Source organism: Nicotiana attenuata, unplaced genomic scaffold (assembly GCF_001879085.1).
Source record: "Nicotiana attenuata strain UT unplaced genomic scaffold, NIATTr2, whole genome shotgun sequence".
NCBI lineage: Eukaryota > Viridiplantae > Streptophyta > Magnoliopsida > Solanales > Solanaceae > Nicotiana > Nicotiana attenuata.
In genome coordinates this window covers 55,436-73,372 of record NW_017671457.1, presented here as the reverse complement: position 1 = coordinate 73,372, position 17,937 = coordinate 55,436, and the positions used below count along the sequence as shown (strand labels likewise).

Here is a 17,937-nt window from a genome sequence, read left to right as displayed (position 1 = left end):
GCTTCATATATCTGATTATTTTTTTAAAAAAATTTTAATTAACTGAACGTGGGGTAAAATTTAACTCCACAATTTTAGGTTTAAACTTTTTACCTACAACTTACCCTAAATTGTCTCTGCTAAATCACAATACGCTCAACTGTGTAACCCACGATTTAGTATAGTGGGTTCCAACTGATAAAAACTGCAACTATATATTTCCTCCCACAACTTAACCTACTGCAATTCTACTTTTCGTTTTCATATCAAGATTACAAGTAAAGTTACTTCTTATGCAAAAGATGACTAATCACATTGATTTCATCAAGGATATAACAATTTCAAAGATGCAATGGAAGTTGAAAGTTCGGGTTGTCCGTATGTGGAAAATACCGGATCGTTTTAATCCTGGAAATATATTCTCGATTGAATTGGTTCTACAAGATGAAAAGGTATTTTAAATATGTTATTCGCTGTGTAATTCCTTTTTTGTTTTCGAAATTTCAATATCAATATATATAGATTTTATTTGCTCTGTGACATTGTTATATGAATACTTTCAAATTGCAAAAAACAGTGTACCTTCCAAGTGTTCTATACATTGATTTGCTTTGCTTGCAAGTGTAAAACAAGTTAATTGCCAATGTTGACCACCTGCACATCTGTAAAAACATGCTTACATAGCAGGTTAACTGTATATATACACACAGTAGGTGGAGTTTACTTTATTTAGTCAAAAGAAAGAATTCTGTTTTCATGTTTTTTTGCTAACGCATGTTGTCATCACATACATAGAAAATGCAAAATCTAACAACTACAGAAATTAAGTTGCAGAGTATATAAATATGCAGAATGTTAACTTCTTTCGACTAAAAAGAATGCAGAATATATAGTTTGTACACTTGCAACTGTTAACCAAGTTTATTGCCAATCTGCACCACCTTTACATCTCTATAAACTTTTTAGCAATTACCAACAGCACTGTATATATACACACAGTAGTATATATGTGAGTAATTCAAATAATCCATCATGGAGTTCAACATGATGTAACAAATATCCATCATGCTCTTTTCCTCAGCAGATTTGCATCTAACCTGGTAATTCAATAATTTGCAAAACTATATTTTTTTCTCTAAATAATTTGTTATTTATTGTTGTTTGTAGGGCGATCGTATACATGCTTCTATTGGCAAGTCAGTTTTGCACCTTTTCAACACAAAAATTAATGAGCTTCGATTATATCTTATGGCGAACTTTATCGTTTGCCAAAACAAGGAGAGGTTCAACACCACAAAACATAGACTGATGCTGACGTTTACTCAACGGACAACAGTGGCGGAAACAAGTGATCCACTTTTCCCAATGAATATCTTTGATCTCCGACCATATCATCAATTGATAAATAAAGTTGATGTTAACGAGAGTGAATTATTTGGTAATAATTGTGTTTTACCTTAATTTCATTTACCATATTTGTTTTTTTAATTGTTTTTTTCCGTTAAATGCTAATAGTTTGATTCTACCTATTTTAACATCTTTTTATTTTCATCTTTATTATTAATAGATTGATGCTACTTATTTTAACTTATTTTTTTCCTTTAGAAGTTATAGGAGAAATTGTGAATTTTAGTGAGGTACACACGCAAAAACAAGGTGAAATGTCTAGGAAGTTTATGGATATCGAACTAGAAGATGATGAGTAAGAATAAACAGACAACCATGTATTAATGATATATTTTTAAAATACATATTCTAAAAATTTTACCTTATTTCTATTTGACAGGAGGAACAAGTTATCTGCTACATTCTGGGGCGAATTTGTTGATCAAGTTATACCTTACCTTTTAAGTTCTAACAACCAGCCTGTTATTGTTGTTATACAACTCATAAAAGCCCATAAATATCAAGGTAACATGCAACTATTCAATTTTACATAATTTTGTTAAAGTTATTCATTACATGTTACAAATTATTCGCTTTTTTCAGATTCATATTCTGTGCGCAACACTTGGAATACATCAAAGTTGTGGATTAATCCTACTTTTCCTCAATCTGACGAGTTTAAAAGAAGGTTAAATATATTTTAATCATGTATCTCCAATCATATCTATATTTTGATGTGTATTTCTAACTTTAATCCTCATTTATAAATATAGATTACTTTCTGTTCGGGATATTTCCTCTGAGAGGCTGACTCAAACCATCTCTCAACAAAGTTACTCTGTTTCGGATGAGTTAGAGAAGGGCATTGCTGAAGTTAAAATAATTGCCCAATTAGTGGAGTCCATGCAAGTGAATTAACTCTTTTTATCTTCTTTCTTTGATTTTTCAAAACACCTTCTTTTCTATTTGTTTTCTTTTGAGATTTCAGCCATTGCTTCTTCTATTTTACTATATAAAAATGTCATTAAACATTTAGAATATAATGAGTTTTTATTTTACATATAATCCATTTGCATAAATATGTATAGTTGAAAAAATGTTAGTTTTTATAATATTGGATGGAACACATGCCAGTTTTGTGTTTTCAGTGAAATCGTTGCAAACTTATGTTAGTTTATTTCTTCGTATTAATGCATAGAAAGTAAATATACTAACCACTCTTATCATATTGAATACTAACAAATCTCTGCTTTGGCTGTGCACACTTTCTCCAACCTAAAATTGCATTCTCCATCTTATGAGTTTATGAGAATTTTCTGATGGAAACACAAACAGATAGTATAGGTTGCTCTGTCCCTGCCTCACATTTTGTGAAATCTTCCCCTTCCGACACATGCCAGGTCTGTTTATTCACTGGAATCGTTGGCCCTCATGTTAGTTTCTTTCTTCATATTAATGGACACAAGGGAAATATAGTAACCACTCATACTATATTGAAAATTTACTTCAAACTTAAAATGTTAGTAAAATAACACTTTCCTTAAACAAAAACTGTTATAAATATGGAGATTCGGCTATGTTTTACATTTCATACTTAACATATATGAAATATGAAAACTCTACAAGGGGGCGTGAATTCACAGATCTTCCAACAAAAAACCCCCTAATGTCAGTATGTTCAGTTCTTGGCATTCTTAAGAGTAGCAGCTTCAGCAATAGAATTTCGTTGGGTAGTGCGATTAAACAAACTTTTACGTTTAACAGTTGTCATCTCTTAAAGACAGTCCAGCCAGTCCGAACACCGTGCCTTTCCATGTCGACCCCTTTGGTTCCCATATTTCCTGCCTCTTCGTATATATTGCTATATCATTTCCAAAGCGGCCAACTCTGTTTTTACTGAGAATTCAGTCAACACAGGCCAAATTATGTATTAAGTCACACAAAGTGGTATCAACTATCATGGGAGCAACTGTTGTATTTATTCATTTCCATTGAATTGGATACCTTATATTCCATAAGAACACACTTAACTACTAAACTTGCTATAAATTAAAGAGATCCGTCATGAAAAAGTTATATATTATGAGTTTATGAGTATTGTTTGCTGGAAACACAAACATATCGTATATTTTTGTCTGGCCCTGTCACAGGTTATTAATTTATTTAAATACATTATGCACTTTTACATTTCCTCTTTGAAATAATTTTTTATTCCTGGCAGTCGATACCTGGTAAATACTTGCTGCCCATATGACAGACATCACTTCCTTCTTCTGTTTCTGCCTGTGCTTTATTCGAATAGACTCAAAAACCAGTTTAGGTTAACCATCATGCAGCTGAATATCTTTCCATTGCAATAGTTATCTTCTAATAGCCTATATCCATAGGCAATTGCCAAATAAATGCTGGATTTTTTCAATTGCTTGATCATCACATAAACAACAACTATGTCTGTTGTAAGTATAATCTGCATTTGGCCTAATCTTTCTTTTGTGAACAATCTCTTTTTAGTTGCTAGACAAGCAATGAATCCGTGCTATGCCTGTGCAATGTTGCTCCACATTACACTTGCATTCTCCAACAGACAAGTTTATGAGCATTTCTCAATGGAAACACAAACATATTATATAGATTGGTCTGCCCCTACCCCACATGTTGTGAAATCATCGCCTTTCGTTTTACATACATTATTCCACTTTTCTTAAGCACTTACTCCATGCAAATCTATGCATGTCATACTTTATATGTTCACCTGTCAAATGACATATTGGTTGACATCCATAATTTATGTTATATAAAATATGCAAATTATATATTATTAGTTTTTTTCCCACATATACGCTATCTCTATAAGTCACGATTTAAAGTTTAATCGTTTTATTAAACAGGAAGGTCCTTGTTGATTGTCGCAAGTATAAAAAATTTAGAGCTTGGAAAAGGATGGTCGTATGTCAGTTGCAAGAAGTGCCAAAAGAAGGTGGATAAAGTAGGAAAAATTTATCAATGCCCAAACCCCAAATGCAAAAATGAAGATAACTCAGCAGTTATTAGGTAAAACCATCAACTTTATTTCCTTAATCCATCGTAAATGTATATTTATATCTCAAATATTTCCTGTGCAATTAGGTACAAGCTTCAGGTTAGGGTAATGGATACTACTGGATCTGTTTCCCTATTACTTTGGGACCGTGAAGCAATGTTTCTCATAGGCAAATCCGCAAAAGAATTGAAGGAAGGATTTCTTGCGGTATATCAACTAATTATATTCATATTATTTATTTGAAAAATTCTAACCCAAAATTTCATTCTAGAATACTGGCGTTGTTGATAAGTATCCTTATCCAGTAGAGCTGAACAATGTTCTCGAAAGAAAATTCATGTTTAAGGTTATTGTGAAGAGCTCGAACATTCAATTGCAACAGGAAGTTTATAGTGTTGTTAAGCTTACGGATGAGGAGCAACTGATAAGGAAATATAGTCCTGATCCACCTTCATTTGACTTAACTGTATGTCATATATGCTTACAAAATTCATAATATATTTACATTGCAAATTTATTTTAAACTACATTATTTATATCATAAGTTGACACTTCTTTATTTATTATTTTGCGAAAGGACCCAGAATTCAATAACAATCAAGACTTTGATGGAGAGAAGGAATGTGAGGTAAATACGTCACCATTTTTAATTTGCCCTTTAAAATGACATAGACTTATATATCTCCACGGATCTGTTTCTGAATAAAATTTAAAGATTTATGGAGATTGTTTTATACCTTTAAAATTTTGTGAATGTTTCACTTTATCTATTCTATATGCAGCTGGAAACTCATTATTAATATTTATTACATTATTGATTCTTATACATGCATTTTTTCCTGCATATAGACTAATAAAGCTGTAGCACTTATAACTTCACTAATTATTTTCAGAATGCTTTGTATTTATATGTGCAGGATTCTACCGAAGAGAGCGAGTTAACTGATATTTCAAAAACACTTGCGAAGATGAGTTTAAACTAACGCCGCAACAGTGGTTGAAGAAGATCCAAATACACAGTTGTCAGGAAATAAAATCAAGAGAGTATTTAAGAAGAAGAAAAACAACATAATGTGTTTGTACATGTAACACATGGAGAAAACCAAAAAGTTCTTATTAGTTTTATTAGTACTTTATTAGTTATGAACATTGTATTTTAATCATTTCAAGTTATTTTTATTGTCTTTTACTTTTCTGTTTTACTTTAGTTTACACATTTTGTAGTATGGACAACATAGTTGAAGCTTTTCATCTTTCTTTTCTGGTAGTAAAGTCTGCCTATTCACCATCGTATACTTTTTGTTGCTGTACATTAATTATTTTATCTCATTTTCGATGTGAACGTATAAATAGTATATAATGAAAATGAATTAGTCATCTTTGTTCAATAACATTTTTAGATTTTGCAAATTATAAATTTCACTGCCACTCATCTTATGAATGCATATAGGAATATTAGAAGTAGTTCTCTTTATTTTTAATAAAGAAGCATTATAGTCATGACGTTCAATGATTATTTGAATATATCACTCTCCACAGTGTATCCCACTGAAACAGAAAATATATAACTGTTTTTACTCACTCCTTATGAATCATTTACACTTCGCAGGAGTTGTTCGTCGTCATCAACCAGCACGTTGGGGAATAGTTTCAAATTGGAGTTTTAAAATTATTTTGAAATAAGAAAACGAAAAATCTATTTATATATAATATACATATAGAAAATGAAAAAAAAAATTACCATATATATACATAGTAATTGATTACTTTATTTGAATTAATAAATATAGATATCGTATAATAAATATGATAAAAAACAACGAAAAATAAATATATAAAAAATAACTACCCATTCAAATTGGGTGGGAGTAGTTTCAAGTTTGAGTTTTTAAATTATTTTAAAATAAAAAGCAAAAAAAAAAAAAATTACCAATAAAAAACGAAAAAAGAGAAGAAAAACTACCCATTCAAATCGGAAATTAGTTTCAAGTTGGAGTTTTAAAATTATTTCTAAAATAAAAAACAAAATTAAATAAAATAATGAATTACTAATTCATATTGGGAGTAGTTTCAAATTGGAGTTTTAACATTATTCTAAAAATAAAATGAAAAATCTATTTATATATATAATATAATATAATATAATATAATATAATATAATATAATATAATATAATAATATAATATATGTATAATATATAATATATATAATAGGAGAGTCAAGGAAATCTATATCTATATATATATATATAATAGGAGAGGCAAAGAAATGTTATAATGACAAGTGTCATAATTTCTATACACAATATAATTATACTAAATATTGGATAATATAATAAATAAAAATATATAACAAAAAAATTATTTGATGACTATATAAGTCCCTTTAATTTAATGGAGATTTTATTTATTAAAATTTAGACAATATCTATTCTATTTATATAGAATAGGATACTCAAATAATTATGATAATTTCAAATGTAACATCGAAAAATTAACAAAGTAACTTTTTTTTAATATTGACCGCGCATCGCGTGGGAACGACTACTGGTAAAAAATTAAAAAAATAACACTAACTTCCCTATCTTTCTGCCCAACTCACAATTATCAGCCCACTCACGTCACTTTTCCCCTTTTTTTTGCCCAAACCCATAATATTTTCCCAACCCACTTTTTCATTCTATTTTTACCATACGAACAATTACTAGGGCATAAGTGAAATTGAGCAGTTGAGCTCTGTAAAGCATCGGCCTTGTGTTCCTCTTCAACTTAGGATTTCATTCTTCTTCTTCTCAATGTAAGCTCTAATCTTGCAGTACTATTTTGAATTTGGGTAATTTTTTTATATTCCAGTTATCTCTTTGTTTTTCAACTTGTAGAGCAAATTATCTTTAATTGAAATGGGAATCTGTTTTTAAGTTCAGGTGATAATTATAACTACTCCCCGATAACATCCTCTGCATTTAAAGTTCTGTATTTATATTCGAAGAATCATATTCAATTGGAAATTGACCTTTGATGAGCAAAGTTAGACATTCACCATGAACAGAAGGATAATTTATCTCTTTTTTCTCAATATGGATTGTGCTTTTTAAGTTTCATTGCTGTAGTCTGACCTTGCATCTCATTGGGAAAAAGGAAGGGGGGAATCCAAATAAAAATGGAAAAGATGTTGCTTCAAATATGGCCAAAATTCAAATCACAAAAGAATGTAGTCTGTTTTCTGAAAAAGCTTGAGAAACATGGTCAAACTGTGAATAGAAATGAGTTAGATTTTGAAGGAAATCTTATTTTTATCGGCACAATATGCTTCTCATATCTGGTTGTGATTGTATTATAAAATTTTCCGGTGATATAAGAATTCTAACTTCCTCTTTGATTGTATTAATTGGAGGCAAAAGAAAACCATTTTTTTGGTTTAGCATTCTCAGTTCCTTTCTATGTATTCAAACGATAACCCTTTGGGATACTTGTAAGATTAGTGTCTTATGACAAGTGTGGGAATCTTGGATTAAGATTGAGATTTGAGTATAAATATGTTATGTGCACTAGGTGTAATTGAATTTGTTCTGTCAAAATTTCACTAGAATTATCATTGTTGGCTTACTAGATTGTGCTAAATTGAAATTTCTTATAAAAAACTCCCATCATCACTTAATGATCCTTCGATAGTAGGAGAAAAACAAATTTAAAATATAATCAAAGTTAGTTTTTTCGTTGTTTCCGTTATAGCGTCCCTAGTTCTTCTACTTATCTTGAAAAAAGACTATTGTTGTAGAAAAAGTCTAAATTATGGTCTTCAAAATAAATAAATTTTTTGAAGCAAAATTAGGAGATATCCACTTCCAGTAATAACCATTTCGATATGTATGTATATCATAATTATGGTCTAATTAACTGTTCTATAGCTTATAAAAGAGAAAGGGAAAAGGAAAAGTAACAAAGGTATATCTTAAGCAGAATCTACAAGGTTTGTTTGCATTTAGTTTTGGAAAAGCTTTTCTGCGACTTATGTGTTTCCATTAGATTTTGATAAAACTAATGATAAAATTTTCTATTCTTTTACCAAAGAGCTTAAAAATATGCTACTTCACTGATTTGCTATGCAGTCATGGATGAGATTTATTACCAACATGATGACATATAAGTGAAGCTATACTGATAATTCTGCTAATTGGAGTTTGGTTTGACCTCATTTGTGTTGCTTTAAGTACTACATCATGAGTTAGACTCCATACTTAGAGCCCCTTAGTTATAAGAATCATGTTAACAGAGAACTTGAAGTAAGTGATGACTTCGTTCGCGTGCTATGTGCTACCAGATGTTGAAACAATTAGAAAATCACGTCTTAGGCCTAGTTATTACGTCCTGCGATGTCTGATTTATGGACTCTTTTCATTAATAAATAAGCTCATGAATTATGTTTAAGAATCTAGAAATACATCTTATTGTCTTTCATGATTTTATCACTTCCTGTACCCCCACGTGTGCGTCCTCTACATAGATATCATATTATTAGAATTAATGGAACTCACCTCTAATATGAGATCATTAGGCTTGTGATTCTTTATCCAGGCACCTTTTGGGAATTACACTTAGTTCATATCTCATGACTTTTAGAAACAATCTAGACTTTGACACCTTTTGGTTAAGTGATTGTTAATCAGTAATTTATGATTTTCGGAAAATATGCTATGTGCATTCATATATGCATGTGTAGTTTGGTTGGCAGAGGCCTGAAGTGATTTATTTGGACTGAGTTCGGCGTCGCCTGTGAAAAAATTCCAAGAAGGATTATTAGAAGTTATTAGTTCTTTTAATCCGCTATGTAATAGTCTTACAATGACTTGGATATAATAGTGAAAAGCGGATTGGGGGCTGGGAATTGTCCACATTTATGTGCTACTTGTTGTTTTAAATTTCCTTACTAAATTCTTTTTACTTTCAAATAGTAGTACCATGCCTGTAGAAATTAATTAATAATGGAAATCAGATTTGGTCTGTGTTTCAATAAGTGTAAGTAGTATCTTATGCTCTCTAGATTCAAAATCTTCCCCTTTTCTTTAAAATATATATATATATATATATATATATATATATATATATATATATATATATATATTTCTTTGAGTTCATTTCAGGTATAAAAGAGTTCTATCTTGATGATAATTTTCCCTTTTCACATATATCTTCTGGTCCATTTGCTTAGAAAAGAAGATCTTGTTGTATTATTTTTGGTGTATGATTCAACACATCCTTCTTCTTTCCTTCTTCCATACAAAGCTAAGTTAGAGAAAAGTTTGATGGTAGAGAACTTTGGTGCGAGATATACAGAGTATGCAAGTAAAGTTAGATACAAGCTTATTCCTTTTGTTTTTTAGTGCTAGTTGTTGTGAGTCGCATAAACTGTAATGCGGAAAAAGAGAATGAGAATATGAACACCTTAATTGGCTTTTGTTCTTTTGTTTCATATGTAGTTCCCCTGTTGCTTTTTTTCTTTTGTGGGGATTTTCGGTTTATTGAACTTGTTTTTAACTTACTGAAGGCCACTTGTATCCTCATGGCGCAGCTTTTCTGCATTGCTCGTTACCATTGTTGAACAATTCATGAATAGCTTGACAGAGATAATCTTTCCTGTTTTCAGATTCTTAAAAGTTTAGGTTTGAATATTCCACTATCTTGGTAGGTTGTGCCTTTATAACATGTTAGAAGACTTGAGAGAGTTAGGCTTTTTCTCCATAGTGTAGCCTTTAATGTATCTGATCTTTCTCCTTTAATTAGTTGTTTAATTTTTGTTACTAAACCGGCATAAATGTGTTATTTAACAGATCAAAAATTTGAAGTCCAAAGAACCTATCCTTGAAGCAAGTGGAGAGCAAGTTGAAGTACAAGATATTTTTGGTTTGTCAGAGATGGTTTAAAGACACTGTGTTATGTACATATATGCTGCAATTTTACTTTTTTTTGTTTTTAGGAATTGTTAAAAATGATGTCTTACAATTTGGATTGATTTCTGGTAAATATGATACTTTAGTTCTTTGTATTAACAGGATATTAAGTATTTGGTTTCTTTTCAAATGTTGTTGACCGTGCATGAGAGCATATAAATAATTATTACTATTCATGTAATTTAAATTTTCGTAATTATATTTATTATATTTTGATATTAGCAAAGAAAAATGTGGTCATTAAAACTCTTTAACGACAGGTTTCTCAAACAGATAAATAACTATTAATGAAGAAAATTTTGGTTGTTAAAAGTAATTATACAGTTAACGAAGGGAATATCGGTCGCTAAAAGCACTTGAATTGCCTTAATTAGTTGTTGTCATTAAAGACTTTTAACGACCGGATAACAAATAAGCGAGGGGAAAATCCTGTCGCTAAAAAGCATGTATAACGACCGAATATTATGCCGTCGCTAAAGAACCTTTAACGATCGGATTGTAAACCGGTCGTTAATTTTTAACGTCAGAGGCTCATATCCGTTGGTTTAGCAAACCCTGTTAAGGGGTAGATTATATTTGTCCACTTTTACAAAGATAAGGAATATTTTATATTCAATAGTATAGATAAGGGACAAAAATATTCCTATAGGCATAGTTAAGGGATTTTCTCTGTCTTTTCCTCAGTTTTTGTTGAACCAAAAAGGACTTTAAAATTTGAAGAAAGCATAATCAATAATCTCTCAGATAACTACAGAGGAAATTACCTACTAGCTCAGTGCAACTTCGTAAATTAAACCGTATAGCTAAATAGTGAAGTCCCGACTCTCACGTACATAAGGGCAGAGGTACAAGTCATTTCATTTGATTATTTTGGTGAACCAAAAAGGACTTCAAAATTTGAAGAAAGCAGCATCAAATTAGTAGAGTATTTTACTTTCACATCTAACCGTCTATGGTAATTGAAGAAAGAAGAATCAATAGTTTCTTAGATAACTACGGAGGAACGTACCTACTAGCTGCAATGCAACTTCGAAAATTAAACCGTATAGCAAAATATTGAAGTCCCACATACATAAGGGCAGACGTACAAGTCAATTGTTCATTGACTTGTTTCATTTGATTATTTTGGGAGTTGAATTAGCCTGCCTTCTAACTTTTCTCTTTTGGGTCCATTCAGCGTTAAATCCTACGTTTATTTCCCACCACTTTTGCTATAGTTGAAATTCTAGACTTAGCACCATGCAAGTTAAGAGTCTAGACCAATTCAAAATCCTTTCCCTTATATAAACAGAGCCAAATTGTTCTAGGCATCTCATCCTCCTCTACCAAACTAGCAATCAACTCCCTCAGTTGTAATAGGATCTCTTTTTAATAAATTAAATCTTCTCTCGAAAAGAAAAAAGTTATCTAAAAGCAAAAACATGGACAAAATGTTGTGTGTGATTGTCTTTGGTGCTTTAGCCGTCGCAAGTTTGGTGCAAGACACAACAGCCCAAACGGTGCATGTGGTTGGGGACAACATAGGTTGGACCATGCCGAACAATGGAGCTGTAGCTTACACAAATTGGGCTGCTGGAAAAACCTTCAGTGTTGGCGACACTCTAGGTACACTTAATTTCTCATTCCATTTTGCTTTTGAGATATCCTTAAGCTTAAAGCCTTAAACTAAATTGAGTACCTTATCACGTTACTTTTCTTCTTTTTAATTGACAGTTTTCAATTTTGGGACCAACCAACATGACGTGCTACAAGTACAAAAAACTTCGTTCGATGGGTGCAATTCCCAAAACGCCATTGGCGATCCCATAATGGCAGGACCAGCAAATGTAACTCTTGACTCTGCTGGTGCTCACTACTATATTTGCACTTTTGGCAGACATTGCCAAAATGGCCAGAAATTAGCTATTACAGTTTCTAGCACCGGTACACCTGGAGCCAACCCACCTGCCCCGAGCAATCAGACCACTCCAGTCGTTCCTTCACCCTCCTCTTCCACTCAACCGGAAGCTTGTGCACCTACCTCGGCTGCTGCTGGACCTTCAAGTTCCACTCCTGGCGGTGGTGGTGTTGCTCCTCCTCCTCGTTCAAGTTCCGCTCCTGGTGGTGGTACTCCTCCTCCTAGTTCATCCTCATCGACCGTGCTGGCCAGTTTTCTGCTTGGTCTATCCTCGATTGTCTTGGCAGCTTTTCTTTAAGTTGAACAAGTTGAGGAGATTGTTGAGCTTCCCATTTATTGCACTGGAGTTTATACTACTATAAAACCATGTGACGGATGTATTTTTATTTTTTTGTTTTCCCGTTTGTATTGAATTCAGTTTTGTTACATTCGCTGATTGTCTTAGTGATATTTTGTGAGTTCAATAAAATTATAAGTACGTCTTTCTGCAATAATCTGTGCAGATATTTATTTCGCGGCATGTCTTTTGTTTATATGTCCCCGTAGTATCGCAAAAATAATCTAAAACAAAATAAGGTGTATAATTCTGAAATAATTCCTACCAAGCATGTAATCATGCTGACATAACTTTTACCATGGTAACTCATGTAAAAACTTACTTGCACAAGTATTTTGTACTAAATCATTGAATGCAAGAAATAATATACTCCCTCCGTTCCAATTTATGTGAACCTGTTTGACTGGACACGGAGTTTAAGAAAAAATAAAGATTTTTTTTGAAATTTATGGTTCTAAACAAATCAAAAAGGAGTCCAGAGTAATTGTGTGGTTATAAAAGCTTCTCATTAAGGGTAGAATTGGAAATTTAAGCTAAATTGTTTCCAAATTTAGAAAGAGGTCGTTCTTTTTGGAACGGACCAAAAAAGAAATAGGTTCACATAAATTGAAACGGAGGGAGTATTACTTAATCATGGTTAAGCGATAAATATTTAACTGTTAATGTTAAATTGTTCAGTTTAATGTAAAGACATGCGGAAACGAATAAATATTTGAAGTAAATTACATGAATGTTGAGTTCAAAGATTTTTTGTACCACAGTTTTGGTTCCTAAATAGTAATCCTAGAAGGTTTAAGAAGATTATAAATGTAGCGTTCTCAGGGGTACTTGAAGATTTTAGCCTACTTCCTGATTTACTCTGCCCCATATTAGTTGCTTCATTACTTTTAAAACAACAATTGTCTGTAAAAATCCAAAACGATCATGTATAAACTAAAGAAATTTTATATTTTACCGACCTCAATATTGCTACTAATTTTCTGGACAGCTATACAATATTAGTTCCCGACTAAATACTCCCTCTGTCTCGATGAACTAGCCTTACTAACTTGCATTCTCTGGAACAGAAAAGTTAAACTTAGAACATATCACAATATTGGATCTTTAGACACGAATTTAAAATTATATATTGTTAGAATGCAAAAAATAAGCTAGTAACTAAAAAGATATCACATTAAGTTTGGAACAGAAAAGGGATAATCAAATGCATAAAATATCCCGCATTTATGTAGGGTTCGGAAAAGGATGAGGAGTAATTTTGCTCTAATGCATGGATTAATGACAATATAAAATAAAACTGGTTTATATTATTTTGAGTTGTTAGTAGCAGGAACATTTGCTCTAAAAGTTTTCGAGTCAATCAGAACATAACTCAAATTTACAGGGAACAGAGAAATTAGGGTGTGTTTGGTACGAAAGAAAATGTTTTCCTAGAAATATTTTTCATGGAAAATGTTTTCCTGGAAAAAGTTTTCATGGAAAATGAGTGATTTTATCACTTATTTTTTCTTGTTTGTTGGTGAGTGAAAAACTTTTTCTAGAAAATATTTTCTAGTTTTTGGTTAGATAGTAGAATTTTTTTTTTAGAAAAATATTTTTTTATGCTACTCTCCTCACCCCCTTCCCCAGAGTCCCCATGTTTCCTTGCTCCCCCCCTCCCCCCAAACAAATACCCAATGTTTTCATGACTCTATTTTCTTCAACAATTTAATTATTCTTCTAAAGATTCACTCAAACCCAAAGTAACTAATGAGTTGCTCTACTTTTTTCTGAAAACAACATTGAAATTTATGCTCCATAACTATAAAGAAAGTATTCTTTTTTTGGTTGAAAAAGAAAGTACTCTTTCTACAACATGAAAATAAAGTACTCATTTTATTGAAATAAAACAAAAATACTTTTTTTTACATCATGAAAAGATAATACTCTTTTTGTTGAAATGAAAGAAAATACTTGTTCTATGAAAAGAAAGTACTTTTTTTGCTGAAATAAAAAAATACTTTTTTATATCATGTAAAAAAAAATACTCATTTGTTGAAATGCAAAAAAAAAAAAATCTATCTATTATATGAAAAGAAAGTAATATTAATAATATTTTNTATCCATAATGGAAAAGAGCATTATTTTATTTAGGGTAACAAATAGTATGGTAGGCCACAAATTGGGAGAATTTGCACCTACATTGAATTTTAGAGGACATGCAAAAGCGATAATAGATCTCGTCGTTAATATTAATAAAAAAAAATCTAGATGCTTATGATTCAGTAGTAGGAGGCAAACATTATGCTAAAGAAGAAAAAAAACAGAAGTATATGCTTTAGGTGAACATATATCTATGTCTGCTGACAAAGCACGAAGAGTAATTGATCAAATTCGCGGCCGTTCCTATGAGCAAACGCTTATGATGGGGGCGAGGGGTGGGTTGGGGTTGGGGTAGGGTGATGGGGTGGGGTGCGTAGGTGGGGTGTGGAGGTGTGTTGGTGAGATGGGGAATATGGTGGAGAAGATTAAAAAAGTTTTGGAAAATGTTTTCCCTTCTCTTGGTAGAGAAAACATTTTCTTCCAATTGGAGGAAAATGAGTTCATGAGAAAAATATTTTCCAAAATATTTAAGTCAATCAAACATTGGATAATTGAGAAATACTTTCCGGAAAATTTAGTACCAAACACACCCTTAGAGGAAAAAATGTCTAACTTTAATGTAATAGTCTGTTCAACTTTCTTTTCCTGATGTCTTTCAACCAACTTATTCAAAGGCTACCTTGTAAAGTCTGGTTACTTGCCTCAGTGTAGTTCTTTTATTACGCTATCATAGCATTGAGTTAAGGGAAAATTAAGATCCAAATTTGTCTGCACTACAGAAATGAGTCAATTTTATCATGTAGTATAATATTTCGGGTTGATTCATACCCTTGTCATTATAAAATTGTAGGAGTTCCAGCATGTTAGAAAAGCCTAAAATTCAGTTAGTCACAACTTACAGGTAAGAGTAAGGAGTGTAAACTTGGAAATTGATATTCCAACATTGCAGCAAGTAGTCTGGCTATACGAGAAGGTCTCACAATTCTAGAAGCTATATTTAGAAAATCAATTTAGTGAACGTCGTTTGGAGGACTTTAATATTGCTTGGAATGTGCTCAGTCAATTATCACCATCCTTTGAAAATAAATCAAAAATACTCTTTCTTGTCTAAAAGAGTTTTACCCCCTTTTTTTTTGTTGGTAAGTTTTAATATAGTTGAGGAACTTAGTAAATATGAACTTAGTAAATAGTATAGCAAAAATAGTACTCCCACGTATCGTAATAGGAAAGGCTCAAGTCAAGTGTCCACATATATTGACTTGCTTCATTTGATTGTGTATGGGAGTTGAATTAGCCGCGTTCTACTTTTCTATTTTGGGTTCTTATTTCTAGCTCATTAGTTTCTTATTTATGTCCCAATTGTCCAACAAGCATTAAATTCCTAATTTGATTTCCCACCGTTCTTTCTATGGTTGAAATTCAAGACCTAGCACCATGCATACGTTAAGAGTTTAGACCAATTCAAAATCCTTCTCTTATATATAGAAAGCCATATTGCTGTAGGCATGCATCTCATCCTATTCTAACAAGCCAGCAATCACCAAACACTTCCTCAATTCTGATAGGATTTCTTCCAAAAATTTTCTTTAAAGAGGAAATCAACCAAAAAACAGAGACATGGACATGATTATGCGCATGGTTCTGTTTGGTGCTTTAGCCTTGGCAAGTTTGGTTCAACTCACGACTGCCCAAACGGTGCATGTGGTCGGGGACAACGTAGGTTGGACCATACCAATTAGTGGCGCAGCAGCTTACACAAACTGGGCTGCTGGAAAAACCTTTATGGTTGGTGACACTTTAGGTATGCTTAATTCTAAATTTCTATTTTACTTTGAGATATACTATAACCTTTTGATTAAGCTAAATTTAGTCTCCCATCATGTTACTTAGCTTTTCTTGTCAATTCTTTTTAACAGTTTTCAATTTTGAGAAAGACCGACATGACGTAGTACAAGTACCAAAAGCCTCGTTCGATGGGTGCAATTCACAAAATGCCATTGGCAGTGCTATAATGAGTGGACCAGCAAATGTCACTCTTGACTCTGCTGGAGATCGCTATTACATTTGCACTTTTGGCCGGCATTGCCAAAATGGCTAGAAATTGGCCATTACAGTATCCAGCAGTACTGGTACTCCAGGAGCCAACCCACCTACATCAATTGCTGCTGGACCTTCAGGTTCTGTTCCTGGTGGAATTGCTCCTCCACCTCCTTCGTCCTCAACGACCGTGTTCGCCAGTTTCCTGCTCAGTTTATCCTCGATTGCCTTGGCCATTTTTCTTTAAATTAGACGAATTGAGGAGGTTGTTGAGTTTCCCCTTTAATACATTGGAGTTTATACTACGATTAAAATAACTTGCGATGCACCAATTTTTAATTTTATATACCAGCTTGTATTGGATTCAGTTTTGTTTTAGCCACGGACTGTTTTAGCGATATTTTATGAAATAATTGTATTACTCTTTTTGCAATCATTGTATAGATTATTTTGGTTGCCTCATCCTCTGTTTTGTATGTCCCTGTCGTATAGGGTAAATAATCTAAAACAAACAACTATGCTGTATAATTCTGCAATAATTTCTACCAAGCATCTAAAGTTGAAGTTTTACCATTTTCCAGAAATCCAATATCAATAAATTACCTTAATTAAGTGCAATCTAGAGCCTCTAAGGTGGTTTAGTTTAGAATCTAAATTCATGGTAACATTCAGTGGTCGTCCGTTGTTTGCTTCTCCTTTCTCTTCACAGATTTTCACTTCTCATGTTTCTTACTCTTTAGATATCTAGTAGGAGACAATAGCTCAGAAAGTCAAAAAGAAATACTAGGACTCTTCTTTCATAAATTTTCTATTTTACACAATCATATCATCTAGTCATGTTTAAGATATTTAGGATTCACCTAGTATGAGAACAAATAGCTTGTTTCATCAAAGAAAAATGAGAAATCATCAGATTAACGAGTGTATTCAATAATCAGAATCATCCCACCCCTTTTTAATTCAAGCAAACCTACTAAAAAATATGCTCACATCAGTACATACAACATAGTCCGAAAAATATGTGAACATAATAGCTATAAATATTAGTCCAAAATTGTATTTACAGATACCATAACAAGCAAAAGAACCCTAGATTGAAAAATACAATGTAAACTCATGACTATGGAAAATTCGGCATTCTACACCTGCAATTAATAGTTACAAAAATACAATTCATAGTTACAAAGGTGTATTGGAAAAAATTAAATTAATATATCGAATTAATTATGGGG

General features: G+C 32.0%; 2 protein-coding genes, 1 long non-coding RNA gene and 1 pseudogene across 3 annotated transcripts; all 4 read left to right on the top strand.

Moving 5' to 3' along the window:
- The first annotated feature begins 281 nt into the window (after positions 1 to 281).
- On the top strand, positions 282 to 5,388 carry LOC109208414. Its single transcript, XM_019371524.1, has 11 exons — positions 282 to 431; positions 1,147 to 1,262; positions 1,766 to 1,890; positions 1,969 to 2,053; positions 2,139 to 2,274; positions 3,587 to 3,596; positions 4,254 to 4,416; positions 4,492 to 4,612; positions 4,677 to 4,871; positions 4,983 to 5,033; positions 5,323 to 5,388. The coding sequence occupies exons 1-11, from the start codon at positions 282 to 284 to the stop codon at positions 5,386 to 5,388; spliced, it is 1,218 nt and encodes a 405-aa protein (XP_019227069.1).
- Positions 5,389 to 7,034: 1,646 nt separating this feature from the next.
- On the top strand, positions 7,035 to 10,526 carry LOC109208407. Its single transcript, XR_002065164.1, has 2 exons — positions 7,035 to 7,201; positions 10,233 to 10,526. It is a non-coding gene; the product is annotated as an uncharacterized LOC109208407 (long non-coding RNA).
- Positions 10,527 to 11,600: 1,074 nt separating this feature from the next.
- On the top strand, positions 11,601 to 12,761 carry LOC109208416 (cucumber peeling cupredoxin-like). Its single transcript, XM_019371525.1, has 2 exons — positions 11,601 to 11,957; positions 12,066 to 12,761. The coding sequence occupies exons 1-2, from the start codon at positions 11,774 to 11,776 to the stop codon at positions 12,545 to 12,547; spliced, it is 666 nt and encodes a 221-aa protein (XP_019227070.1). The 5' UTR covers positions 11,601 to 11,773; the 3' UTR covers positions 12,548 to 12,761.
- A 3,398-nt stretch (positions 12,762 to 16,159) lies between these two features.
- LOC109208415 lies at positions 16,160 to 17,115 on the top strand (annotated as a pseudogene).
- The last annotated feature ends 822 nt before the right edge of the window (positions 17,116 to 17,937 follow it).

What these genes read in the sequence shown, in the direction of transcription:
- LOC109208414 (XM_019371524.1), top strand. Translation starts at nt 282, where the DNA reads ATGACTAATCACATTGATTTCATCAAGGATATAACAATTTCAAAGATG. An exon ending in TGGTTCTACAAGATGAAAAG is followed by an intron (nt 432 to 1,146) that starts GTATTTTAAATA and finishes TGTTGTTTGTAG; the next exon opens with GGCGATCGTATACATGCTTC. An exon ending in CACCTTCATTTGACTTAACT is followed by an intron (nt 4,872 to 4,982) that starts GTATGTCATATA and finishes ATTTTGCGAAAG; the next exon opens with GACCCAGAATTCAATAACAA.
- LOC109208416 (XM_019371525.1), top strand. Translation starts at nt 11,774, where the DNA reads ATGGACAAAATGTTGTGTGTGATTGTCTTTGGTGCTTTAGCCGTCGCA. An exon ending in CAGTGTTGGCGACACTCTAG is followed by an intron (nt 11,958 to 12,065) that starts GTACACTTAATT and finishes TTTAATTGACAG; the next exon opens with TTTTCAATTTTGGGACCAAC.